This window comes from Salmo salar, chromosome 24 (assembly GCF_965601325.2).
Source record: "Salmo salar chromosome 24, fSalSal1, whole genome shotgun sequence".
Classification (NCBI taxonomy): domain Eukaryota; kingdom Metazoa; phylum Chordata; class Actinopteri; order Salmoniformes; family Salmonidae; genus Salmo; species Salmo salar.
In genome coordinates, this window is record NC_138314.1 from 30928982 (window position 1) to 30956046 (window position 27065).

At 42.8% G+C, this 27065-nt stretch overlaps 2 protein-coding genes across 11 annotated transcripts in view; both read right to left on the reverse strand.

Moving 5' to 3' along the window:
- The window catches only part of LOC106585702 (transient receptor potential cation channel subfamily M member 6), a 55060-nt gene extending 43012 nt beyond the window's left edge, over positions 1-12048 (reverse strand). For 2 of the 7 annotated variants that reach the window (XR_006761839.2, XR_006761841.2), the window contains exons 1-8: positions 9127-9359; positions 8955-9034; positions 8741-8779; positions 7889-8078; positions 7375-7588; positions 5449-5573; positions 5029-5200; positions 4687-4861 (exon numbers count right to left, since the gene is read on the reverse strand). Coding sequence is in view for 5 of the 7 variants with exons in the window: in XM_045707138.2 (XP_045563094.2) it covers positions 4687-4861; positions 5029-5200; positions 5449-5573; positions 7375-7588; positions 7889-8078; positions 8741-8779; positions 8955-9034; positions 9127-9153 (1022 nt within the window). In the remaining 2 variants the exon portion in view is untranslated. Of the gene's footprint in view, positions 1-4686; positions 4862-5028; positions 5201-5448; positions 5574-7374; positions 7589-7888; positions 8079-8740; positions 8780-8954; positions 9035-9126; positions 9361-11688 lie in introns of those variants that run through there. The other 5 variants (XM_082968630.1, XM_045707136.2, XM_082968629.1 and 2 more) reach the window with 4 other exon arrangements.
- Positions 12049-12613: 565 nt separating this feature from the next.
- On the reverse strand, positions 12614-26143 carry LOC106585701 (carnosine N-methyltransferase). 4 transcript variants are annotated; one of them, XM_082968633.1, is made up of 8 exons: positions 25974-26143; positions 23426-23621; positions 21962-22127; positions 21331-21479; positions 20859-20969; positions 20594-20697; positions 16317-18882; positions 12614-16049 (listed from the first exon to the last, which is right to left on the reverse strand). In XM_082968633.1, the coding sequence occupies exons 3-7, from the start codon at positions 22096-22098 to the stop codon at positions 18709-18711; spliced, it is 675 nt and encodes a 224-aa protein (XP_082824759.1). In that variant the 5' UTR covers positions 22099-22127; positions 23426-23621; positions 25974-26143; the 3' UTR covers positions 12614-16049; positions 16317-18708. The 4 variants fall into 4 exon arrangements, with proteins under 4 accessions (XP_082824759.1, XP_082824760.1, XP_082824757.1 ...); XM_082968634.1 differs by lacking the exons at positions 23426-23621; positions 25974-26143 and having other exon boundaries at positions 21331-21469; XM_082968631.1 differs by lacking the exons at positions 21962-22127; positions 23426-23621; positions 25974-26143 and having other exon boundaries at positions 21331-21955.
- Between the last annotated feature and the right edge of the window lie 922 nt (positions 26144-27065).

Here is a 27065-nt window from a genome sequence, read left to right on the forward strand (position 1 = left end):
ATGTGCTCGCCAGAGGTAGCCTGACTGCCATTAGGTACCGAGATGAGATCCTCAGACCCCTTGTGAGACCATATGCTGGTGCGGTTGGCCCTGGGTTCCTCCTAATGCAAGACAATGCTAAACCTCATGTGGCTGGAGTGTGTCAGCAGTTCCTGCAAGAGGAAGGCATTGATGCTATGGACTGGCCCGCCCGTTCCCCAGACCTGAATCCAATTGAGCACATCTGGGACATCATGTCTCGCTCCATCCACCAACGCCACGTTGCACCACAGACTGTCCAGGAGTTGGCGGATGCTTTAGTCCAGGTCTGGGAGGAGATCCCTCAGGAGACCATCCGCCACCTCATCAGGAGCATGCCCAGGCGTTCTAGGGATGTCATACAGGCACGTGGAGGCCACACACACTACTGAGCCTCATTTTGACTTGTTTTAAGGACATTACATCAAAGTTGGATCAGCCTGTAGTGTGGTTTTCCACTTTAATTTTGAGTGTGACTCCAAATACAGACCTCCATGGGTTGTTAAATTGGATTTCCATTGATTATTTTTGTGTGATTTTGTTGTCAGCACATTCAACTATGTAAAGAAAAACGTATTTAATAAGATTATTTCATTCATTCAGATCTAGGATGTGTTATTTTAGTGTTCCCTTTATTTTTTTTTGCAGTATATATACAGTTGAAGTCGGAAGTTTACATATACCTTAGCCAAATAAATTTACAAATTCACCACTTGATTTTAAGAATGTGAAATGTCAGAATAATAGTAGAGAGAAGGATTTATTTCAGCTTTTATTTCTTTCATCACATTCCCAGTGGGTCAGAAGTTTACATACACTCAATTAGTATTTGGTAGCATTGCCTTTACATTGTTTAACTTGGGTCTGTCACATCCTGACCAGTATAAGGGTTATTTGTTATTGTAGTTTGGTCAGGACGTGGCAGAGGGTATTTTGTTTATGTGGTTCGGGTGGTGATTTATTTAGTAGGGTGTTGGTTTAGTTAGTTCCGGGTTTATGTTCTATGTTTGTATTTCTGTGTGGTCTCTAGTCTTTTCTATTTCTATGTCTAGTTTATTGGGGTTGGACTCTCAATTGGAGGCAGGTGTTTTCTAGTTGCCTCTGATTGAGAGCCCTATATATGGGTATGTGTTTGGTTTAGTGTTTGTGGGAGATTGTTCTTGGATTGCTGTGTTGCCTTCAAGACTGTTATTTTGTCGTTCATCGTTTTGTTATTTTTGTATACGTGTTTGTTTGGTTTTTTCCTTCTTTTCCCGTCAATAAAGAAGATGAGTATACATGTCCCTGCTGCGTTTTGGTCCTCTCCTTACGACAACCTTGACAGAATTTCCCGCCAAACATGGACCAAGCAGCAGAGGAAGGAGCAGCAACAGGTGGAATATCGGGAGACATGGGCAGAACTGAGGATAAGCATTTCCAGGGCTATGGAGGAGTTAAGGGAGCCCGAGAGGCAGCCCCAATTTAAAAAAAATGGGGGGGGCACACGGGTAGTTTGGCTGGGCGAGGATTGAGCCCCAGGCCAAATCCCCGTACCTTTTTCGGGCAACATATGACTGGACAGGTCCCGTGCTTTGGGGGGATGGGTGCTGTGGCGAGGCCGGGTATTTTCAGGCCGGTATGCGCAGTACCAGCGCCCCACATGTGCCAGGGGAAAGTGGGCATCCAGCCAGTAAGGGCGATGCTAGTTCTGCGCTCGAGACCGCCAGTAAGCCTCTACGGTCCAGTGTTTCCCGCTCCACGCACTAGCCCTGAGGTGCGTGTCTCCAATCTGGCACATCCTAAACCAGCACCACGCACCAGGCTTCCAGTGCGTAATCCCAGTCCAACCCGTCCTATTCCTGCTCCCCGCACTAGCCCTGATGTGCGTGTCCCCAAACTGGCACGTCCAGTACCAGCACCACGCATCAGGCTTCCAGTGCGTAATCCCAGTCCTACTCGGCCGATTCCTGCTCCCCGCACTAGCCATGAGGTGCGTGTCCCCAGGCTGATACCTCCAGTACCAGCACCACACATCAGGCTTCCAGTGCGTCAGCCCAGCCTCGAGAGTTCGGAGACAGTGCCCCGTCCAGAGTATCCGGCAACAGTGCCCCGTCCAGAGTATCCGGCAACAGTGCCCCGTCCAGAGTATCCGGCAACAGTGCCCCGTCCAGAGTATCCGGCAACAGTGCCCCGTCCAGAGTATCCGGCAACAGTGCCCCGTCCAGAGTATCCGGCAACAGTGCCCCGTCCAGAGTATCCGGCAACAGTGTGCAGTCCAGAGTATCCGGCAACAGTGTGCAGTCCAGAGTATCCGGCAACAGTGTGCAGTCCAGAGTATCCGGCAATAGTGTGCAGTCCGGAACCGAGGGAGTCTGCCTGCGACCCGGAACAGGGTGAGATGGAAATTAACTGTGAACTGAATGAGTCTGCCTACAGTTGTGAACTGAGTGAGTCGGCCTACGATCTGGAATTGAATGAGTCGGCCTACGACCCGGAACTGAGTGGCTCCGCCTACGGTCCAGAGCCAAGAGGCTTTGTCTACAGTCTGGAGGACAGTAGGCCGGAGCCAGAACCACCTCCTGTATAGGTGGGTTGGGGAGGGGGGGTGTAGCACAAGTGCCGTCAGTGACGGCAGCCACCCTCCCTTCCCTCCCTTTAGTTTAGGGGGATTTTTGTTGTTGTTGTTTTGGGGGTTTTGTTTATTTGAGGTGCATCCGGGGTCTGCACCTTTAGGGGGGGGGGGGGGGGGTACTGTCACGTCCTGACCAGTATAAGGGTTATTTGTTATTGTAGTTTGGTCAGGACGTGGCAGAGGGTATTTTGTTTGTGGTTCGGGGTGGTGATTTATTTACTAGGGTGTTGGTTTAGTTAGTTCCGGGTTTTTGGGGTTATGTTCTATGTTTATTTCTATGTGGTCTCTAGTCTTTTGTATTTCTATGTCTAGTTTATTGGGGTTGGACTCTCAATTGGAGGCAGGTGTTTTCTAGTTGCCTCTGAGTCCTATATATGGGTATGTGTTTGGTTTAGTGTTTGTGGGAGATTGTTCTTGGATTGCTGTGTTGCCTTCAAGACATATTTTGTCGTTCATCGTTTTGTTGTTTTTGTATACGTGTTTGTTTGGTTTTTTCCTTCTTTTCCCGTCAATAAAGAAGATGAGTATACATGTCCCTGCTGCGTTTTGGTCCTCTCCTTACGACAACCGTGACAGGGTCAAACGTATCAGGTAGCCTTCCACAAGCTTCCCACAATAAGTTGGGTGAACTTTGGCCCATTCCTCCTGACCGAGCTGGTGTAACTGAGTCAGGTTTGTAGGCCTCCTTGCTCGCACACACTTTTTCAGTTCTGCCCACAAATATCTACAGGATTGAGGTCAGGGCTTTGTGATGGCCACTCCAATACCTTGACTTTGTTGTCCTTAAGACATTTTGCCACAACTATGGAAGTATGCTTAGGGTCATTGTCCATTTGGAAGACCCATTTGCGACCAAGCTTTAACTTCCTGACTGATGTCTTGAGATGTTGCTTCAATATATCCACGTAAATTTCCTCCCGCATGTTGCCATCTATTTTGTGAAGTGCACCAGTTCCTCCTGCAGCAAAGCAGCCCCACAACATGACGCTGCCACCCCCGTGCTTCACGGTTGGGATGGTGTTCTTTGGCTTGCAAGCGTCTCTCTTTTTCCACCAAACATAACGATGGTCATTATGTCCAAACAGTTCTATTTTTTTTCATCAGACCAGAGGACATTTCTCCAAAAAGTAAGATCTTTGTTCCCATGTGCAGTTGCAAACCGTAGTCTGGCTTTTTTATGGCGGTTTTGGAGCAGTGGCATCTTCCTTGCTGAGATGTCTTTCAGGTTATGCCGATATAGGACTTGTTTTACTGTGGATGTAGATACTTTTGTACCTGTTTACTCCAGCATCTTCACAAGGTCCTTTGCTGTTGTTCTGGGATTGATTTGCACTTTTCGCATCAAAGTAAGTTAATCTCTAGGAGACAGAACGCATCTCCTTCCTAAGCGGTATGACGGCTGCGTGGTCCCATGGTATTTATACTTGCGTACTATTGTTTGTAAAGATGAACGTGGTACCTTCAGGCATTTGGAAATTGCTCCCAAGGATGAACCAGACTTGTGGAGGTCTACACATTTTTTGCTGAGGTCTTGGCTGATTTATTCTGATTTTTTTTTTTTCACGATGTCAAGCAAAGAGGCAATGAGTTTGAAGGTAGTCCTTGAAATACATCCACAGGTACACCGCCAATTGACTCAAATTATGTAAATTAGCCTATCAGAAGCTTCAAAAGCCATGACATAATTTGCTGGAATTTTACAAGCTGTTTAACCTGTCTGGGCTAGGGGGCAGTATTTTCACGGCCGGATGAAAAACGTACCCAATTTAAACAGGTTACTACTCTGGCCCAGACACTAGAATATGCATATTATTAGTAGATTTGGATAGAAAACACTCTGAAGTTTCTAAAACTGTTTGAATGGTGTCTGTGAGTAAAACAGTAGTATGGATGTGGGTACAAAGACCCACAAGCCACTGCGGCCCCTCTTGAAGAGTTACGTTTTTTGTGTTCCCCACCTCCATCAAAGTTGCCCATCCCTGCTCCACCGCACATGAACACCAAAGTCTTAAAGGCGTAAAAGCCATTATATGCATGACTACAGCGGCACTCCACACCTGTCAATAGCAGTCTGTTTGTGTAAGAATGCCAGCAGGTCAGCTGCCCGACCTGATCCCTCGAAGACAAACACAGGCATGGGGGGCACACTGCTCACGTACTCCAGCACCATGGACACAATGTCAGGGCCGCCCTCCACCACCACACACACCACTGGTACACCCTGGTTAAGCCCTACCAGAGAGGGAAACATCACACACATGTAGACAGACATATTGTTACACACGTGTATTACAATACTCTCTCTCACACACACAATGCAATCTCTCTCTCTCTTTCTCACACCCATTCACATACACACACTCTCTCTTTCACACACACACAGTCGCACACACACTCACGAGGGTGGATCTTCTGCAGTTGAATGTGTCTCTCCAGCTTCCTCCTCAGTCCCAGCTGGCAGCCATGTTTTCTCAGAGTTCCATCGTCCACTAACAGGAAGTGGGAGTGCAGGCCGTTCAGACACACCCTCTTACTCAAGGGGTTTCCCAGAGGCTGGTAGGGCCTGAGCACCTGGGTCAGGTATCAGAACACAGGTCAGAGAGCAGGCCAGAGAGAAATCAGAAGAGGATATGAGATAGGCCAAGCAGGAAAGTGAGAGCACATGGCAGCTCAAGAAAGATAAAAGGTGACATTTTCATGGTGCAAATTAGTACAGATCTGTGCAAAAAATCCTGCAAACCTTCTTATAATGTGACAGCGTGAATTAATTTGAAACTTTCCTTAAAAGCACTGATATCTTTACAGAGAACAACACTCACATCTCTCCCTATAAGGTCACTGTGATTGTCAATTACGCCCCAGGGCGTGACCCCTACAGCGTTCCTCTTCCTGAGGTCATGGGTGCCATATGTTTTCACAGCCTCCCCTACGTACCGGGACACACCTAGGAGGGGCAGATTCTCAGTCCACTAACAGTGACTTCGGAAAGTATTCAGAACCCTTGACTTTTTCCACATTTTGTTACGTAACAGCCTTATTCTAAAATTTATTAAATCATTTTTTTTCCTTCATCAATCTACATGCAATACTCCATAATCACAAAGCAAAAGGTTTTTAGATTTTTTTGCTAATTTATAAAACATAAACTTAAATATCACATTTACATAAGTATTCAGACACTTTACTCAGTACTTTGTTGAAGCACCTTTGGCAGTGATTGGCAGCATTGATTTTTCTTGGGTATGACCCTACAAGCTTGGCACACGAGTATTTGGGGAGTTCCTCCCATTCTTCTCTGCAGATCCTCTCAAGCTCTGTCAGGTTGGATGGGGAGCGTTGCTGCTCAGGTATTTTCAGGTCTCTCCAGACATGTTTGATCAGGTTCAAGTCCGGGCTCTGGCTGGGCCACTCAAGGACATTCAGAGACTTATCCCGAAGCCCCCCCCCTCTGTTGTCTTGGCTGTGTGCTTAGGGCCGTTGTCCTGTTGGAAGGTGAACCTTTGACGCTCAGTCTGCGGACCTGAGCGCTCTGGAGCAGGTTATCATCAGGGATCTCTCTGTACTTTGCTCCGTTCATCTTTGCCTCAATCTTGACTAGTCTCCCAGTCCCTGCCGCTGAAAAAAATCCTCACAGCATGATGCTGCCACCACCATGCTTCACCGTAGGGATGGTGCCAGGTTGTGTCCAGACGTGACGCTTGGCATTCAGGCCAAAGAGTTCAATCTTGGTTTCATCAGATCGGAGAATCTTGTTTCTCATGGTCTGAGAGTCTTTAGGTGCCTTTTGGCAAACTCCAAGTGAACTGTCATATGCCTTTTACTGAGGAGTGGCTTCTGTCTGGCCACTCTACCATAAAGGCCTGATTGGTGGAGTGCTGCAGAGATGGTTGTCCTTCTGGAAGGTTATCCCATCTCCACAGAGGAGCTCTGTCAGAGTGACCATTGGGTTCTTGGTCACCTCTTTGACCAAGGGCCTTCTCCCCAGATTGCTCAGTTTGGCCGGGTGGCCAGCTCTAGGAAGAGTCTTGGTGGTTCCAAACTTCTTCCATTTAAGAATGATGGAGGCCACTGTGTTCTTGGGGACCTTCAATGCTGCAGAAATGTTTTGGTACCCTTCCCCAGACCTGTGCCTCGACACAATCCTGTCTCGGAATTCTACGGACAATTCCTTTAATCTCAAGGCTTGATTTTTGCTCTGATATGCACTGTCAACTGTGGGACCTTATATAGACAGATGTGTGCCTTTCCAAATCATGTCCAATCAATTGAATTTACCACAGGTGGACTCCAATCCAGTTGTAGAAACATCTCAAGGATGATCAATGGAAACAGGATGCACCTGGCCTCAATCTCGAGTCTCACAGCAAAGTGTCTGAATACTTACGTAAATATATCTATTTTTTTTTCTATTTTTTTTTTTTACAGAAATGTTTTCGCTTTGTCATTATGGGGTATTGTGTGTATTGTTTTTTTATTTAATCAATTTTAGAATAAGGCTGTAACATTACAAAATGCGGAACAAGTCAAGTGGTCTGAATACTTTCCGAAGCCACTGTATATACATACAAACACATATAAACTGATCTACAACACATATAAACAAGTACATGTAATACACACCACACATACAGTATAATACATGTAAGATGAGCCCAAAGGCACACACATATGCTGACATCCACACAGGCTTACTGTCTTAATTAAAAGCCAATTGCAAATTCATCAGCATTATTTCACACACATACCTGTGTTGATGCCGTCTGTGAGTATCCAGGCTCCAGTGCTCTGGGCTGCTGTGATCAGGCCTTTGCTGAAGGCCTGTCTAACCTTGAGAGGGAGGGGGAAGTTCTCTGTCCCTCCATGAACCGTCAGCAGTAGTTTAGGCCGTTCCATCTGCCATTCACTCCGCATCAGCTGTAGCAGAGCCTCAGCCTTGGCATCGACCGCAACACGAACGTACTGAATGGTCAACACATAAAGCATGGTCAGGTCAAACACATTAATATGAGATAACAGCTAGTCCTCGTTGGCATCCTATTTGGCATTACACTGCAGTTAGCATATTGCCCATTCACACAGTTTGACACACAAACACCACGTTTTTGTTACTCTGAGTTTCAGACGTCCAAAACCGTTCCTAACAAGCTTCTAAATGGTAAATACAAGTGGGAAACTCAGGTAGAATCATTGCACCCCTAGTTTCCCATTTGGATATTTCTGAGTTCCGACTAGCACATGAACGCAGCAATAGCTACAGACCTTGGCATGGCAGTTACGTCCAGCACTGTCCTGGAAGTCAATGGTTCCGTAGGCATCAGTGGCACTGGTTTGTGTGTGGCACTCCACTGACCACTCCTCTTGCTGCCCTGTCCCAGGCCCAGGCCAGCTGGACATGGAAGGGCCAGTCTCCAGCAAGGTGTGCTCCCCTACCAGACGTCCACAGCAGCATCTGGGGGTTAGGGGGATCGAGGCAAAACTCAAACCTTTCTGGTTGTAAAACATTGGCACAAAAATGCATTGTTGTTCCTATAAATGTCGTGATAGACACTGAGTATACCAAACATTAAGAACACCTTCCTAATATTGAGTTTGCACCCCCTTCCTCAATTTCTCGGGGCATGGACTGTACAAGGTGTCAAAAGTATTCCACAAGGATGCTGGCCCATGTTGTCTCCAATGCTTCCCACAGTTGTGTCAAGTTGGCTGGATGTCCTTTTGGTGGTGGACCATTGTTGAGTGTGAAAAACCCAACAGCGTTTCAGTTCTTGACACAAACCGGTACGCTTGGCACCTACTACCATACCCAGTTCAATTAAAAATAATTCACCCTCTGAATGGCACACATACACAATCCATGTCTCAATATATAAAAATATTTTGTTAACCTGTTTCCTCCCCTTGAGCTACAATAATTATAGTGGATTTAACAAGTGACATCAATAAGGGATCATAGTCTTCACCTGGATTCACCTGGTCAGTCTGTCATACTCAGTGTATATGGAACTACTTTCAGTAAGTGTACTTTTACACTAAAATGGACAACCTCACTCTAAAAACACACACATACACACACACACACACACACACACACACACGTTAGCAAAGTCATACCTTATTAGGTTTTGGCATACTTGACACATTGGAAAACATCTGCAACAAACAGGAAATGATACATCAGCAACATAATGGCTTTTACTGGAACAGTTAGTATGGTTACCAAAAGTTTGCATTTCTGCCTACCACGGTAAATATCATAATTCCAGCACTACTGTCCATTATCATATGAGATTTTGACACTGCTCAGCAAATACCAATTCCAGCTCACCTGTGTAGGTCTCGGCATGCTGGGATGAATTTACCACATTCTCTCTTGCAGAAGGTGTCTTCAATCCAAGATCTCCGTGACTGGAACACGACACACAACAAATTAACACAATGCTTTCTGGGGGAGGAATACCATGAAAGCCTTGATACTATTAAAATTTCTAATGTATAACCTTTTGAGAGGAATTTGTGAGAGACATCAATGCTGTGCCATCAGGCTAACAGAAGCTACCTAATGCTGTATCCGACTATAAGAAAAAATCAAACATAACAGTCTGTTCATTTCTGGAGACTGAGAGAAAACCGAGACCAATGTCATTGGACTGTAGCCCAGCTCTCTCTACCATTCAACATCACAGTGAGCCTTCGTCATGTTACTCCACATTCGTCAGAGCCTCAATCATGTATTTCCTGAAAGGCTCTTGCTCAACATTGGCCCAGCTCAAAATAGAAACATACACACATCCCTTTCCTGTGATTATCTAACATGATTCAGACCTTGAGTGTTGTTGAGTGTTGTGTGAATGTGTGTGTGTAGTTTCCATCCTCTGTGTACATTGACTTCAATACAAAACCTAGGAGGTTCATGGTTCTCACCCCCATAGATTTACACAGTAATTATGACAACTTCCGGAGGATGTCCTCCAACTTATCACAGCTCTTGCAGCATGAACTGACATGTTGTCCACCCAATCAAAGGATCAGAGAATGAATATAGTACTGAAAGCATAAGCTATAGCTAGCTGGCACTGCAGTGCATAAAATGTGGTGAACAGTTGACTCAAAGAGAAAGACAATCAAACAGTTTTCAAACACATTTATTTAAAAATGAAGAAGCAAACGAGAGAGCTATATTTCCTTGTATTTTCTTTTCACTTTCACTTACTTAGCTAGCGAATGCGTCTAGCTAGTTTAGACTACTCAAACACCTGGTTCAAACAGATAGGGATCCTATGTTAGCTAGCTGGCTATCCAACACTGGAACTATTCCAAGTTAAGGTAAGCTTTTGGTTGTATTTATTGCCACCTGGGCCCGCCAGTGTAACTGCTAAACTGCTTGCTGACTGTACACTGTACTGCATGATTGTAGCGGGTTTACTAACCCGTTCTATTAGCTATGTTGACTATGACGATAGCTAATATGGTGACAACAACGTAGGCTGTGTGTAGAGATTAGCGGATATGATATGAAGGTTTGGCTTGGAAAGCTGATGTGTTGTGCACAAGCGAAGGGAAAATGTGAGAGGAAAGCGCATAGATGTGAGAAGGAATTATACAACTAGCAAAGTGATCATGCTGTTTGTATGTGGCTGCTATGAAAGTGAACTGTGTTTGTGTCTGATCAGGGGTGTATTCATTCCACTGATTCTGTTGAAAAACTTTTCTTAAAATGGAACGAAATTCAGATAAACATGCCTGAATTTGTCCCGTAGAAACTCTCGTTTTACAATGGTTGGACTGATGATTACACCCTAGATCAGCTAGATGCATAGATGCAGGCAGGTGTGAAGGCGGTACTGAATGTGTCACTGTCTGTCTCACCTTGATTACAAAAAATGATCTTGTGCTGTGCACCTACGTTGTAAGCTTTCATTCATAGGCTGGGTTGTAGCAACCTCATGATGGGTATAGAGAAAATTAGAGTATCATGTAGCAGCCTAAACCTATTGATGTTACATTGAGCTGGGTGAATGACAGTCATACAATATTCTGTAATAGAAATAAGGCCATGCTCATAAAAGAAATGTAACTTCCTCCCTCATCTTAAATGGCACTGACCGCCACTGGTGTGTGTGTGAAAGAGAAAGGAGAGATTTACCTTCATTTAACTAGGCAAGTCAGTTTACAATGACAGCCTAGGAACAGTGGGTTAACTGCCTTGTTCAGGGGCAGAACGACAGATTTTTACCTTGTCAGCTCGGGGATTCGATCTAGCAACATTTCGGTTACTGGCCCAACACTCTAATCACTAGGCTACCTGCCGCCCCCAAAAATATATAAATTCATCATGGTCATCTCAACAAGCTCGTAATTTATGCACCAAACAAGCTTTAGGCTTATGTTTTGCACACCCCACATTTTTGGGTTAGTGACAAATGTTCTCATATGTAAACTTTGATTTCAAGTTTTTCGATTATTTTGAAAAATGCACTCAAAAACTATCTTTTGGGATTTTTTTTCATTACTATCATTAGCATTTTGCATCATAATTATGATGTGGCAAGTGACAATATCTTGAAAACTTGATTGCTGACATGCAACAGATTTTAGGACTGTATAAACAGTGGATTAATGAAACAAATAGCAAATTCGTCTCAGGCTCTGTGCACTATACAAATAAATGCAACATTTGGACAGCACATTGACAATAGCAAGGAAGAGATAACATTGTTTTCTAGAAACACATGGTGACAAAGGCAAAAATAGAACAGATTTGAATCACAACTGTATATATGAGATGCGATGCCCACTATAAATTCACTTAGCCTTAGTTCACACCGATTTGACTTTAGTTTATATAAGAAGCAGGTGTATTATTATATAATAAAGTAGGACTGATTTAGAATCATTTGAGGACTTTTTTCAAATGAATTAAAAAAGTTAAATATCTTGAAATCAGTCATTTCAGTTAGGCTACAATTTTGCACCACTAATACTCATAGAAACTTGCTAATGAACTGCCTTCAGTATAAGAAGCCATACAGATAATATAAAGACAACTTATCCAAACTTACCATTGTAGAATCTGCATTCATATAGGCACACAAATGATCCTAACATAGGTCCATACGTATACTTGACACAGGTATCCTATACAGTAATTAAACACATGGGTCATTCAGCTCCCTTGATCCCTCATTGGCTGATCATTGTTGAAGACAGGCTTTAACCAGGCCTTGGTCCAAGGGTCAGTCATTCCTTCACAAAGGCTTTGAAGATCTCATGCTTTCCTCCACCATAAACACACTGGGAGAATCTCAATTGGATTGCTCTATTCCTTGCGTCCTCTCCTCGCCTCCTTTCGGAAAAGGTCAAAGTCAGTTGAGTAGAGGAAACATATGTGCTTGTATGAAATTACTCTCCTGTCCCACTAGCATGTCATCAGGAAAGTAACATTTACAGAGGAAGAGCCACAAAATACATGTGTGTAGTGGTCAAAAGAAATGTAGCCAATTATGCTACATATTTTATATATATATATATAAAAGGATAAGTTGCATATCGTTTCTAAATGTGGGTATGCTATTCTACATGAGAAAACAACAGCTGATTCAAAGGGGATGTGGCAGATTTCAAAACTCTTCGCAGTAGATTTCGCAATTGAAAAAAGGCTAAGATTTGGAACTCCTGTTCTCCATTTACCACTTCAATAACAGTTGGTGGTGCTGCATACGGCTAGCGCTCATCATAACCACCAATCAAATGCTTTTAAATCCATAATGGGGGGTGTGAAAGTGCACTTTGGGACAATGTTATGGCCTCTAGGAAAGCCCTTGGCAACCCTGTTTGGTCAAAGAACATGGCTGTCAGAGTGCAGTAAACATGTGTGCCATCGATCACACTTCACCCAACACCCATGGAATGAGTTGTGGTCTGCTGCACTCCATTCTTTAAGGGAGTGCAGCGCCCACCCATTGGTCATTTCAACAATAAACAGTATACATAATTATAGTTTTATTGTACAAAGCGATAACTGTATAGACCAACATAGACCTCAAACTTGCCTTGTGTTACCTACAGTGCCTTCAGAAAGGATTCATACCACTTGACTTAACAAAAACAATTGTGTGTTACAGCCTAAATTCAAAATGGATTAAAAAATAAATAAAAAAATCCCCCTCACCTCTCTACACAAAATACCCTGTAATGACAAAGTGAAAAACAAACCTCGCAAAGAATGCACTGGTACTGTATACAACATGTTGAGCAGCAGTTTACAGACTGAAGAGCAGACTTGTAAACAGAGTAACGACTTCTGAATGTTGGCCTTAACATAGACATTCATTGATTAATACATCAATTCTTTCATCCATAAATCCATCCATCTATTTGGAATGTAATTTAAAGTAAGAATCCAACAGCAAGCTATGAACAACAGCAAGCCCAGCTAGAGGAAAAGCATAGTTTAGGTTTAGATCAAATAAAATAGTCCATTCACTTTGAAGTAGCCAGGGTGAGTTAATGTACCAACAACTAGGTGCATACACAACACATTTCATCCCAATACACTGTAGGCTACATAAAGATACAAAAAGGAGCACTGAACGCATTTAATGACACTATGTCAATGATTTATCTCTTAAAAGTAATAAAACAATTAGTGTTCAGTCTATAAAAGCTCTTACAAATACCGGTCCCCAGGGGCGGACTGGCATTTCTGACACGTCGGCCTATTATTCGAGGCCCCCCCACCGGCCCATTTTTTTCCTTGAGGCCCCCCATTATTAGCCAAGTAATGATCATTTTGCACACAAAAAAATTAACTAGTTAGACAGGCCAACTGGACCAAAAATGGACCAGCCCATCTGGCATTTGGCTGAAATGCCAGATGGCCAGTTCACCCCTGCCGGTCCCAACTAGTGGAAATAATTTGACTCTGGTTTCATGCTGTAAGCCATATAGATATAGTTGTATTTCCATGGTAATGACACTGTAGCCCTGGTATGTATAGTGCATTCAGAAAGTATTCAGACCCTTTTACTGTTTCCACTTTGTTACGTTACAGCCTTATTCTAAAATTAACACAATACCCCATAATGACAAAGCGAAAACAGGTTTTTAGAAATTCTTGCAAATGTATTAAAAGTCAAAACAGAAATACCTTATTTACATAAGTATTCAGACGCTTTGCAATAAGACTCGAACTTGAGCTCAGGTGCATCCTATTTCTATTGATCATCCTTGAGATGTTTCTACAACTTTATTGGAGTCCACCTGTGGTAAATTAAATTGATTGGACATGATTTGGAAAGGCACACCTGTTGGTCCCACAGTTGACAGTGCACGTCAGAGCAAAAACCAAGCCATGAGGTCAAAGGAATTGTCCGTAGAGCTCTAAGACAGGATTGTGTCGAGGCACAGATCTGGGGAAGGGTACCAAAACAATTCTGCAGCATTGAAGGTCCCAAAGAACAGTGGAAGAAGTTTGGAACCACCAGGACTCTTCCTAGCGCTGGCCGCCCGGTCAAACGGAGAAGTCCGGGGATAAGAGTCTTGGTCAGGTAGGTGGACAAGAACCCGATGGTCACTCGGACAGAGCTCCAGAGTTCCTCTGTGGAGGTGGGAGAACCTTCCAGAAGGACAACCATATCAGCAGCACTCCACCAATCAGGCCTTTATGGTAGAGTGGCCCAACAGAAGCCACTCCTCAGTAAAAGCACGACAGCCCGCTTGGTGTTTGCCAAAAGGCACCTAAAGGACTCTCAAACCATGAGAAACAATTCTCTGCTCTGATGAAACCAAGATTTAACTCTGTCCTGAATGCCAAGCCTCACGTCTGGAGGAAACTTGGCACCATCCCTACGGTGAAGCATGGTGGTGGCAGCATCATGCAGTGGGGATGTTTTTCATCGACAGGGAGACTAGTCAGGATCGAGGGAAAGATTATCAGAGCAAAGTACAAAGATCCTTGATGAAAACCTGCTCCAGAGTGCTCAGGACCTGACTGGGGTGAAGGTTCACCTTCCAACAGGACAACAACCCCAAACACACAGCCAAGACAAAGCAGGAATGGCTTCGGGACTAGTCTATGAATGTCCATGAGTGGCCCAGTTAGAGCCTGGACTTGAACCGGATCGACCATCTCTGGAGAGACCTGAAAATAGCCGCTGTGACACTCCCCATCCACCCTGACAGAGCTTGAGAGGATCTGCAGAGAAGAATGGGATAAAACTCCCCAAATACAGGGGTGCCAAGCTTGTAGCGTCATACCCAAGACTCGAGGCTCTAATCACAGGCAAAGGTGCTTCAACAAAGTACTGAGTAAAGGGTCTAAATACTTATGTAAATGTGATCAGTTTATTTTTCAGAAATATGCTAAAAAACTGTTTTTGCTTCCTTATTATGGGTATTGTGTGTAGATCGAAAGGGGGGGAATTATTTCATCCATTTTAGAATAAGGCTGTAACGTAACAAAATGTGGGAAAAGCCAAGGGGTCTGAATACTTTCCGAATGCACTGTACATGTAGCTTTATCCTTGTGTTCAAAGCAGGTACAACAACCATGAAGCCAGATTTCAGAGTTAGTGTCTCAGGCCAGGTGAAAGAGCGAAAATGTTGCAGTTTTAAAGCTAATTTCCTGCAAATCTACAAATTGTGTCATGGGGCAGAGATGTTTTGTTGTTGCAGCTTTAAAGCTTAAATTACAGTGCATTCATGTCAAAACAAACATTTTGGGGAATAGTATGGAGTTGACAAATTGATCATTTGTGGAGTACTGTGGATACCAATATCCCTGTGAGCCTCCCAGGCCCATGTTGCCCAGGGTTAAGAACATCAATTGTAGATTAATAATATCACACTGTATTAAACACTTTAAACTTTTTCCACAGATCCTTTGGCCAAAAGCAATTTAATATGTTGTTTATAATATTAATTTTATAACGTTTAAGGTTAAAATGTAATATTCAGTATATATTTTGAAATCTGGCCAGGTGTCTACGTACCACACGGTCTACACAATATAGATCTAAACCTATGGCTCTGATGGGCAGTGTGTCTGGTTGGAGGAACTATAGGAGGACAGGCTCCTTGTAATGGCTGGAATGGAATCAGACACATGTAAACCACATTTGACTCTGTTCCATTAATTCTATTCAAGCCATTACAAAAAGCCAGTCCTCCTATAGCTTCTCCCACCAGCCTCCACTGGTGGCCACTTCTCATATAAGAGTTCCATGGTGGGCAGACCTTCATGAATTAAAATTTATGACTCCATGGCTTCACAGGATAGTTCTTTGGCAGGGGGTTCTCCATTTGATCCAGAGAGGTTTCCATTCTGAAGGAGTGAAATGTCCAGCTCAGGTAGAGGGACCCTCCAGTACTGGAATGAGTTGAAAGTGCATAGGTCATTGCCATCATCATCTTTGTGTGTGACCTAGAGGTGAAAGGAAGAGGGAGAGCGTTTAATAATTAATTCATGGAAAATAAACAAGAAACTGTTGTAGTGGTGACTTAAGAACTTAATTAGTGACATGGTTTGAAAGGAAGAATGGGTACTAAAAAAATACAACGTGCAACATCTTGTGGACACCTCAAGTATTGCGCTCAATGGATGTTGATTACAGCAATTTCAACCTTGTGCAGTTTGTTCCAGTATACACTTTCTAGGCATATATATATATATATATATATATATACTTACAATCCTTGGAGCATCGTATCTTGTGACAGTGTTATCTCGTGCACGTTTCTTAGAGGTCAGCGTTGAGCAACCAGAATTCGCAGATGCACTCTCTAGGAAACTTCCAGAATTCTTTACCAGCACACTCTGTGGTGCACTGACCCGATGCTCACTATTTGACAACTTGCGCGGTTTAAGTGTTTCTTGATGTTCCTCCTGATCTTCGAAATAATACGGTCTCTTTTTGCAGCGTCTCCCCAACAAAGCGAGCAGAGATGGCGGACTCACGCACCCGGCTGCAGCCATGCTTTCTAACTGCGTATCAAATTTGTCAAGTGGACGAAAACATGATCTTTTAACAGGCGTGTCGTGGAACAACACGTCTTCAGCTCGCCTTTTCGTCATGAGTACAAGTTGTCCAAATATTTCAGAGTGCCAGGTAAGTTTTGCTTGGAATCTTTCCAGTATCAATGTTTTGACTGAGCCGCGCACCACTTACTGTGTAAATTACACACACGCGGTCTGGCCAATGAGAGTGGTTGTCACTAGTTAACAAAGTCATAAACCCCGCCTATTTCTACCATTTAAAATCTGATTTTAAAACTAACCTTAACCACACTGCATATTAACACCTAAAAGCACGTTTGTTTTCATGAAATGTTACGATACAGCCAATTTTGACTTTGTGGCTGTCTTTTATCTTGTGGAAACCAATGTGAGGATGTATCCTCTGTTCCCGCCCACCACTATCAAGGCTCTTCTCCGCACCAACAGGGTTAGTGCTATCTGCTATCATTAGGACGTTCATATCTTAAACCTTATTTTTACAGTCTGTGTCCTACTCCCCTCAAACGCAACTCTGGACCTCTGAGCCAGTTCCACTGTATCGTTCGCCTCTAATCAGGGACTGGTTTAGACATTGGATGCCAGGTGGGTGAAATTAGTTGTCAGGTAGAACAGAAAACCAGCTGCCTCCAGTCGGACCTCATATAACAGTTGAATAACCCTACCCTAAACATTTTACATTTCAATTGGGTAAGGACGTCCCGATGATTCCAGCTAGAAAATATAGGCCACCTACCGTTTCAAGTTTGTCACGTGCACAAGTACAGTGAAATGTATTTTTTTTTGCTTGAGCTAGGAATATATTTATTTTAAAAAGTCAAGTAGAACCAAAACACACAAATAGAAATATGAACATGAAAGTAAATAAGCTATACAGAGTATCAGTTCCAGGGTCAGTGCCAATACCATATTTACAATGTGCAGGGATACTGGAGTGGTAGGGGTTGGTGTCTATATAGGGACAAGGTGAGTAGGCATCAGGATATGGTAAACAGAGTAGCAGCAGCATATATGATGATTGTATGTGTAGTCAGTATGAGTGTGTGTGTAAGCAAATGAAGTGGGTGATTTTCCAGGCCTTCCTTTCACACCACCTGATAGAGGCCCTGTTGCTTGAGAAAGCATTATTGAGATGGCCAAATAGGGCATTCAATTGATTAGGACAGTCCTTCATATACATGGTAATTAGGACAATCATTGTCAGTGAATAATTCAATGTGTGCACTGACTGGATCTCCCGTTAATTATATACGACTATTGATTCTCCCTTTCATGTGCTGTGTACTAATTTTATTGATATGATAAAGGTTCACCACTGATGTTTATCTTCTGTAACTTCTAGATCTACCTGGCTGTATACAGTCTGCAGACAGTAATTAACAAAAGGGAATTGTTGTAGAATAATTACATTGATCATAGTTGGTCATAATGCTTCAAATTATTTCTGTCTATAACTGAAAACAGAGGGAATATAGGAGATTCATTCTAAATAGATCTTCTTGATCAAATAAATTTGAATTGCGTCATGAACAATACCATTCAAAATTAGACTAAAATGTGAATTACATTTTTTTCTTAAATGGTGTTTTCCTTTATTGGTACGTGAGGCAGTAGCTAGATCCAGTTTGTAATGCTGAAATTCAATCATATAATTAGAAAAAAACAACTTTGTCCGACCCCCAGTATTACCAACTCCAGCCACTTCAGCAACTGACTTTTCCCTGTGAGAAAATACTTTAAATAGCCAGAGTTGGTAACACTGTATTTTACAAAATAAATGCATTGGGAAGCTGTAGAGGCGGGTCTAACACGCATGCAACCACATCAGGTCAGCATGGAGACGTCACCTTACATCTAACTGAAGACAAACAGTCCAAGGGCTGAATGATTTAGTCATTTCAGTCCATTATAGGTGTCCGTCTCAATCTCAAAGGCTTGGACGTAAGGTGATCGGGGAGTTCCGGCAATGAGATATAGAAAATAAGCACATTTAAAGCAAACCTTTCCATTGTCGTGTGTCATCTTACTCTTTTTTAAAAAAATGCTCTCGACGGCAGGCAATCGGTCGTTACGCTGTAATGTCACGTGGCAAAGCTTCCAGTCTGTTCTCGTGGACCACCTGGAGCTCGTTGGCATTCAGATGGTCAGGTTTCCGTGCCACGAAGAAAACACAATCATACAGGTACTTTAGCATGGACTGATCATTCTTAGTGTAGGTGGTGGGGACAGACTCTCTCTCCACCTGCAGTTAAAGACAGTGTTTCTCAATATGCATCCTACCGTGCTTCACACTGTCATGCTCCGAGTGCATTCTCCGAAGACGTCCTCTTGAGTACGTTCTTGTGAGGAGTGTGGAGGATTCATTAAACATTACATTTGAGAAGCACTCGCACTCCCCCAACTGTATTACCTCACCTCCCCATTCACTGAACCTTCTTCCAGCCAGGACAATGCCAACAATAGACGAAACAAGATATACACAAGGCAAACATCTTATTTCAGAATTATCAGCTAGATATGTGAATCATAAATCTAGCTAGCCAGCTAGATAAACAGGCAAAAATGTCCTAAAACTAAATGTTATGCAAGATAGATGTACATTTTTCGTGGGTAGCTACCAATTCTTTGTAGCTAGCTAGTTATCCCTATTGACTTACCCATTCACTGAACTGTCTTCCAGACAGGACAATAGAGACGAAACAATAAATACATAATGCAACCGGTTTACTTCCTAACTATCAGCTAGCTATATGCGAATTGTAATAATGTAGCTAACCAGGGCCTCCCGAGTGGGTAGTGGTCTAAGGCACTGCATCACAGTGCTAGCTGTACCGCTAGAGATTCTGAGTTCGAGTCCAGGCTCTGTCGCAGCCGGCCACGACCGGGATACCCATTGGGTGATGCACAATTGGCCCAGCGTCGTCCAGGTTAGCGGAGGGTTTGGCCGGCAGGGATATCCTTGTCCCATCGCGCACTATCGACTCCTGTGGCGGGCTGGGCGCAGTGCACGCTGACAAGGTAGCCTGGTGCACAGTGTTTCCTCCGACACATTTGTGTGGCTGGCTTCCGGGTTCATTGGGCATTGTGTCAAGAAGCAGTGCGGCTTGGTTGGGTTGTGTTTCAGAGGACGCACGGCTTTTGACCTTCGCCTTTCCCGAGTCTCGCGGGAGTTGCAGCGATGAGACAAGACTAACTACCAATTGGATACCACGAAAACAGGGTTATTTATTTATTTATATAAATATATATATAATATTATTATTATTATTTGTTTTATTTTTTTAAATGTAGCTAACCAGAGTTTAACAGCAAAATGACCTAAAACGAATATTATGTCAATTATTTGTGGGTACCTAGCTAATAATTCTTCGTGGCTAGCTACCAGTAGTAGCTAGCCCTTTTGGCTTATGGGATCGCGATCTACTCTTTCGTAGGCAGGTAAACATGCCAAAATGACACAGCATGTATTTATTAATGAATCAAGATAAAATATTGTAGTCAGGCAACATATGATGTGAATAGGCAACATTTCATTCCGAAGTCAGAGTATATTTTCTCTCGCTTCATCTCAAATAATAGCCCGCCATTGATTTCAATACATTTTGCGTCATTTTTGACGTGGTTGCGTGTTATTTCTTCGCATACTTTCCGTTGAAGCTTGCATCGATGCATGCTTCAAAATATATACAAACGGAGTACGCTTTTGAGAACTGCTCTCCGTTCTCCGTTTCGAATACTTTGATTTGGACTCATACTCCGACCCTCCCGTGCTCCAATTTGCGTGCTCGGAGCACGGTAGTATGCATTTTGAGAAACACCCAGGGTGTTTTAGGCCCACGGAGGATTGTCAAAACAACGTTAACTGAAAAAATGTTTTATTCTTTACTGTAAACTATAGTAGTAGTCCTCCGATCTGTACACCTGTGTTATAATTTTTGTTGTTGTTGCTTTACCTCCAAATGGAATCCATATTTTAAAATGGCCACCCTGACGTCCTCGTAGCTGAGCTCAATGGAGAGCTCGTTGGCAATGTTCTCAAAGTGGTACAGCAGCGGGCCTAGAGGAAAGGGAAGAATTGCAGCTTTGGTAAAAGTATACATACAGTATACAACTCACTACCAGTAAGTTAAAACAGCAACTGCACCAAAAATGCGTAGAATAAAAGGGAACCTCTTTCACTGGTCAGTAAGGAGGTCTGTTGAACCAATCGTCACTCACCAAGATTGAGCCACACGCCTCCAGGTTTGAGAATGTTCCAGATGGTCTCCACATAGTCGATGACGTGTGCCGTGTCGATGAAGAAGCAGGTAGCCACACAGTCCCAGGTGTCTGAGAGGGAAGACCACAATGATACTCGTTTCACCTCATTCTATCATTGCTAATACAAACCAACACAGGTTATACAAATAATTGATGTGTCTAGTGTAGAGTGCTCACTTTCACCATTGACTACTCCCAATACGTGGACAATTGACATAACCTGAGAGACTCAAGGGCCAGGGCCCATATTCACAGGGCCTGTGTCTATGAGCAGGAGTCCTGATCTAGACTCAGTTTAGCCTTTTAGATTCTGAATAAGACGGGGGACCTGATCCTAAATCAGCACTCCTACTCTGAGATGCTTTGTGTATACAGGCCCTGATCACTTAATGCTCTTGTTGATCTTTCAGACAGCCAGCTCACCACTCACTAGGCTCTGTGAAGACCTGGAAGTCCCCGGCCACCATGGAGAAGTCAGAGTTTGGAGGCAGGCTCTGGGGGTTGACGCCAGATGACCTCTTGTTGTTGCTGAACTGGTGGATCCACGGGTACAGGGTCATGGAGTTGACCTTTTCACACCTCAAGAAGGAGGAAGGACAGAACAGAGGCAAGTTAGATAAGCTGAACAACAGTAGCGTGAGAAAATGATCACCAACAATAAATACTTTTTTCCCCGAAGAGGATTGTATGGGGCTAATTTTATATGCTAGGCAATTGATTTGGCCCAACTCAATCATTAAATGACACATGATGCAACATATGCAAGGACTGAATTATTGCATTATATGCTAGGCTTAAATGAGGGCTGAGGGTGTATGTCTGACAAAGTTGGAGAAGAACATGAAGAAGCTCCATTCGTTGCCTTGGCAGGCGTAGCCCAGACGAGTGATTTCCCATGCCAAGTGACCAAGCCCTGCCCCCGGAACCAGCACGCTCACCTTAGACACATCACTAAAGAAACAACCATGCCATCACTGACAGAATACACACAATTCAGAATACAAAATCACAGAATACAAAATCACACAACTGAGTTAGATTTCAAGACTGTGTGCGCTCACCACTTATTGCTTGGAAAGAGTCTCTGGATCTCTTTAAAGAAGGGCAGGTAGCAGGAGTTTCTCTCAGCCTGGCCCGCCTCACTCCAGTCATGCACAAACTGTTTAATGGTGGATTTGAGCTTGTCTATGTCGAACATGGAGGACGTACGCACCTTCCTCAGGTCATCTTGGACAGAAAGACAGATTCACTTTAACTCCTCAAATGCATCCAATGATGAAAGGATCATGGCAGAAAATGTATCTAAGATCTATACTAAATATAATTTCCACTAATACAATAATTTGTGAATTTTGTGCTGTGCGGTATACTAGAATAGAAAAACATCTGCAGCACCTCCAACTACACTGAATACAAATATAAAACGCAACATGTAAAGTGTTGGTCCCATGTTTCATGAGCTGAAATAAAAGATCCCAGAAAGAGCTTATTTCTCTCAAATTATGCACAAATTTGTTTACATCCCTGTTAGTGAGCATTTCTCCTTTGCCAAGATAATACATCCACCTGACAGGTGTGGCATATCAAGAAGCTGATTAAACAGCATGATCATTACACAGGTGCACTTTGCGCCGGGGACAATAAAAGGCCTCTCTAAAATGTGCAGTTTTGTCACAACACAATGCAACAGATGTCTGAAGTAGTTGAGGGACCGTGCAATTGGCATGCTGACTGCAGGAATGTCCACCAGAGCTGTTTCCAGAGAATGTAATGTTCATTTCTCTACCATAAGTCTTCATTTTAGAGAATTTGGAAGTACTTCTAACCGGCCTCACAACCTCAAACAGGGTGTATGGCGTCGTGTGGGCGAGCGGTTTGCTGATCTCAACGTTGTGAACAGAGTGCCCCATTGAACGAACACAATTGCATTTTATCGATGGCACTTTGAATGCACAGACGTGGTCCTGAGGCCCATTTTGTTTAAGATATCTGTGACCAACAGATGCATAGATTAGGGCCTAATTAATTTATTTCAATTGACTGATTTCCTCATATGAACTGGAATTGTTGCATTTTATATATATTTTTTTTATTGCACTGCACACCTAGATGCAGCATACTACTTCTCCTACCACGAGGAAGAGGATGACTAACAGGGTGGTTACACCAGAAGTTACCTTGTAGTAAGGAATCATTGATATCTTCCGAACAGCATGCAAAACAGCAAACTTGTTGTTAGCCTATCCAGCAGTGTCAAAGCTAGTAAATCAGACCCTCCCTCCTCCGATTGAGTCGCACTGATAATTTGCGTACTTGGAATTTTCTCAACTTTGTCTGCTCTCTAGTCGCCAGTGATTAAATCGTTGAATGACTCCTTGTCTCCTCCTTTCATTGAAAATGATTGCCTTCCAGTAGTTTGATTGCTAGAAGTAGCCTAGTGTCTAATGTAACCAAGGTTAGTAGCCTAGTGTCTAATCTAACTGAGGTGTTAGAGAAAGCATGAGTGTGACCTTTCTGATGCTTACCTCTTCGCCATACTGCATGTTCTCAAACATGTGGACACAGTCGAGCATGATGGCATGCAGCACCTCCTGGTTGTGGTCCACACTGCGCCGGATACGGGCCAGGTTGGGCAGGACCCTGAGCAGCAGCAGCTGGTAATGCTCCGGAAGACTCCAGAACTGACGCTCTGCTCGATTCACCCGTGCCTGAACATGCATCCTGAGATTAAGTGGACAGGAGGAAGAGGAGATGGAGATAAGGGAGTCCAGAAAAGCATAAGGGAAAATAGAAACCTAGCTATATTTCATAGCCTTTTTGAATTATGAAAACACTAAATTCAATATGCAGACTTCTTAAAATGACTTGACACAAAGATCCACAAAACACTTTCTTTTCTAAGCATCTTCTACTTGGTGAACATGGTTGTATAGGCTAGGCATAACCTTGTTTTTAAATAACATGAGCAACCGTATTGAAATGTAAATGTTTGTCTTTCTGTCAGCCAGGAATTTAGCCCATATTGTTTTAGTATCATCTTTTATCATTGTTATTTTCTAGAGCTAGTTAGCTCCACTTCCTTTGCTTCTGTGCTAGTTAGCTGCTAGCTAATAGATAAACAGAGGTGGTGGTCAGCAATAGAGGTCAAATTTGTTTTATATTGGATATTTGTTTCTTTCGTTGATAGCTATTGAACCAAGCATGCCATGACTATGAAGATGGAATATTCTGAATCAGGAGCGGATGGAGAGAAAAATATATATAAATATATATCTTTTTAAACACCTTTTATTTTTTGTATAATAATATTTAGTATTTCAAATCTTGAATAGCTCTTAAAGCATTCCATGCCTATGAAAATTATATATTCTGAATCGGGGGAGGATAGACAAATCCACCTCTTTTGTTTTGTTATTGATTTTTTTTTGCTTTCAATTTTCATTAGCTCTTACACAAAGCATGCCTCGAGCCTGACTAGTTGCCCAGGCCTTGCTGCTGAAAAACATTCCTTCAGCATGAGGCTGCCACCACCATGCTTCACCGTAGGGATGGTGCCAAGTTTACTCCAGACCAGAGAAACCAGAGAAACTTTTTTCTCATGGTCAGAGTCCTTTAGGTGCCTTTTGGCAAACTCCAAGCGGGCTGTCGTGCCTTTTACTGAGGAGTGGCTTCTGTCAGGCCACTCTACTATAAAGACCTAATTGGTGGAGTGCTGTAGAGATGGTTGTCCTTATGGAAGGTTCAGAGTGATCATCGGCTTCTTGGTCACCTCCTTGACCAAGGCCATTCTCCCCCGATTTCTCAGTTTGGCCGGGCGGCCAGCTCTAGGAAGAGTCTTGGTGGTTCCAAACTTCTTTCATTTAAGAATGATGGAGGTCACAGTGTTCTTGGGGACCTTCAATGCTGCAGACATTTTTTTGGTACCCTTCCCCAGACCTGTGCCTCAACACAATCCTGTCTCGGAGCTCCACGGACAATTCCTTCAACCTCAAGGCTTGGTTTTTGCTATGACATGCACTGTCAACTGTGGGACCTTATATAGACCGATGTGTGCCTTTCCAAATCATGTCCAAACAATTGCATTTACCTCATGTGGACTCCAATCCAGTTGTAGAAACATCTCAAGGATGATCAATGGAAACAGGATGCACCTGAGCTCAATTTGGAGTCTCGTAGCAAAGTGTCTGAATATCTTTTTTATTTTTAATACATTTGCAAGAATTTCTAAAAACCTGTTTTCACTTTGTCATTTTGGGGTATTGTGTGCAGATTGAGGACTTTTTTATTTTATTTAATCCATTTTAGAATAAGGTTGTAATGTAACAAAATGTGGAACATATTAAGGGGTCTGAATACTTTCCAAATGCACTGTATATATCTCATTGAGTGGAACACGTTCTCTTTCAGTGCCAGCAATATGGGAAGGAAAGGGAGATATTGTTATTAGATTTAAGGAGTAATGGTGTTGAAGAGCCAAGCTTAAATGAACTGCTGCTAAAATCTTCAGGGGATGTATTATTTAATTATGTATTTATTTTTCTAGAATTTACACCTGCCCTGTCTCTGGTCCACACTCCTGTACAGTTGGTGGAGGTAATGCACCTTAACGTTTGTTGCAAACCAATATATAATCCACAGAAGAAACTAAATCCATTGAGCCTGTTCCCCTACACAGACCACAGGAGAGGAATAGAGGTAGCTATACCCGATTAATAGTTGTAGTAATAATTAGCATTCTTGAAAGTATGCCTAGAATAATACCTATAATGTATCTACCGAATATTCCAATATAAAACACATTTCATCTCGGTTTGGTATAGGAAAATGTAATTAGCCTAAACAGACCCCAATATAAATACAGGAATTGATTTTAGCTAGCAATGCATCATCATTAGTTAGTCATCTCTTTTCTAAAATCTTCATACAAAACGTTACCAAATACAGTAACGTAATCTGTGACATTACTCCATAGCCAGACACACTGTCTGGGTCAAAGCACTTTGTTGTGGATTAACTCGCGCGCTAACAACCATACATATAACGTTAGTACTGCTGTTTTGAAATGGTCCGTACCTGTAGTATCTAAACGCATCAATCACTTTCAGTCTTGCCTCTTCTGTTGTACATTTCATCCTTTCTCGATAAAAATATGCTTCTTCTTGCTCTCCATTGCCTGCTCCACCGTTCCTTCCGCCATGTCTGAATGTAGTAGCCTAATCAGGCCCATCCAATCGAAAAATGGAGTTAGTCAGGAAAAGTAATCAACATTTCATCTGGCTGGCAAGCGAGTTATAGTTTATTGGTTAAAACATTTTAGGAATAGCCCCCTTTTTTTCAATTTACCCCTGAATGACATACCCAAATCTAACTGCCTGTAGCTCAGGCCCTTAAGCAAGGATATGCATATTCTTGGTACCATTTGAAAGAAAACACTTTGAAATTTGTGGAAATGTGAATTTAATGTAGGAGAATATAACACAATAGATATGATTCAAGAAAATACAAAGAAAAAAACAACCAGTGTTTTTTTTACCACCATCTTTGAGAGAGAGAGAACGGTCTCTGTTATAGCCATCACTCTGGTTGTAATTCCGATAGTGTCCACAAAATAGCAGCAGTGTATGTGCAAAGTTTCCGATGGATAACTTGGAGTATGACTGATCCTGAAGACTTTTAGTGTGAAGTCCCCATGTACATTTGGGCAAATCGTGAAGGAGACATTTGCATTCATATTCAATTTTTTTGCGAGAATATTGTCAAATCTGTATACTTGGACTTTGATTTAGCTTTCCAAGTATTAGTAGCCACAAGCATTTCGCTACACTTGCATTAACATCTGCTAACCATGTGTATGTGACAAATACATTTGATTTGATTTTAATATAAGTTCAACATTTGCAAAACAACCAGTTTTCATAACTTCATAGCTCTGAATATCCTTATAATTTTTGTCCAAAATGAAAAGGCATGCTGTCGTACAAGGTTAAAAAACTAAATTTTACGACATATGCATAGTTTCCGGGTATTCCCGTAAAGCCCAGCTCATTGGCTATCTAGTTAGCTTTGTTTGACCCCGATTGGTGCTTATTTGACAAAGATACAGTCGTTCAAGAGATGGCCGCCCGTGTCATCGGCGTGCCATGAAGGCGTCGCTCTCTGACCAAA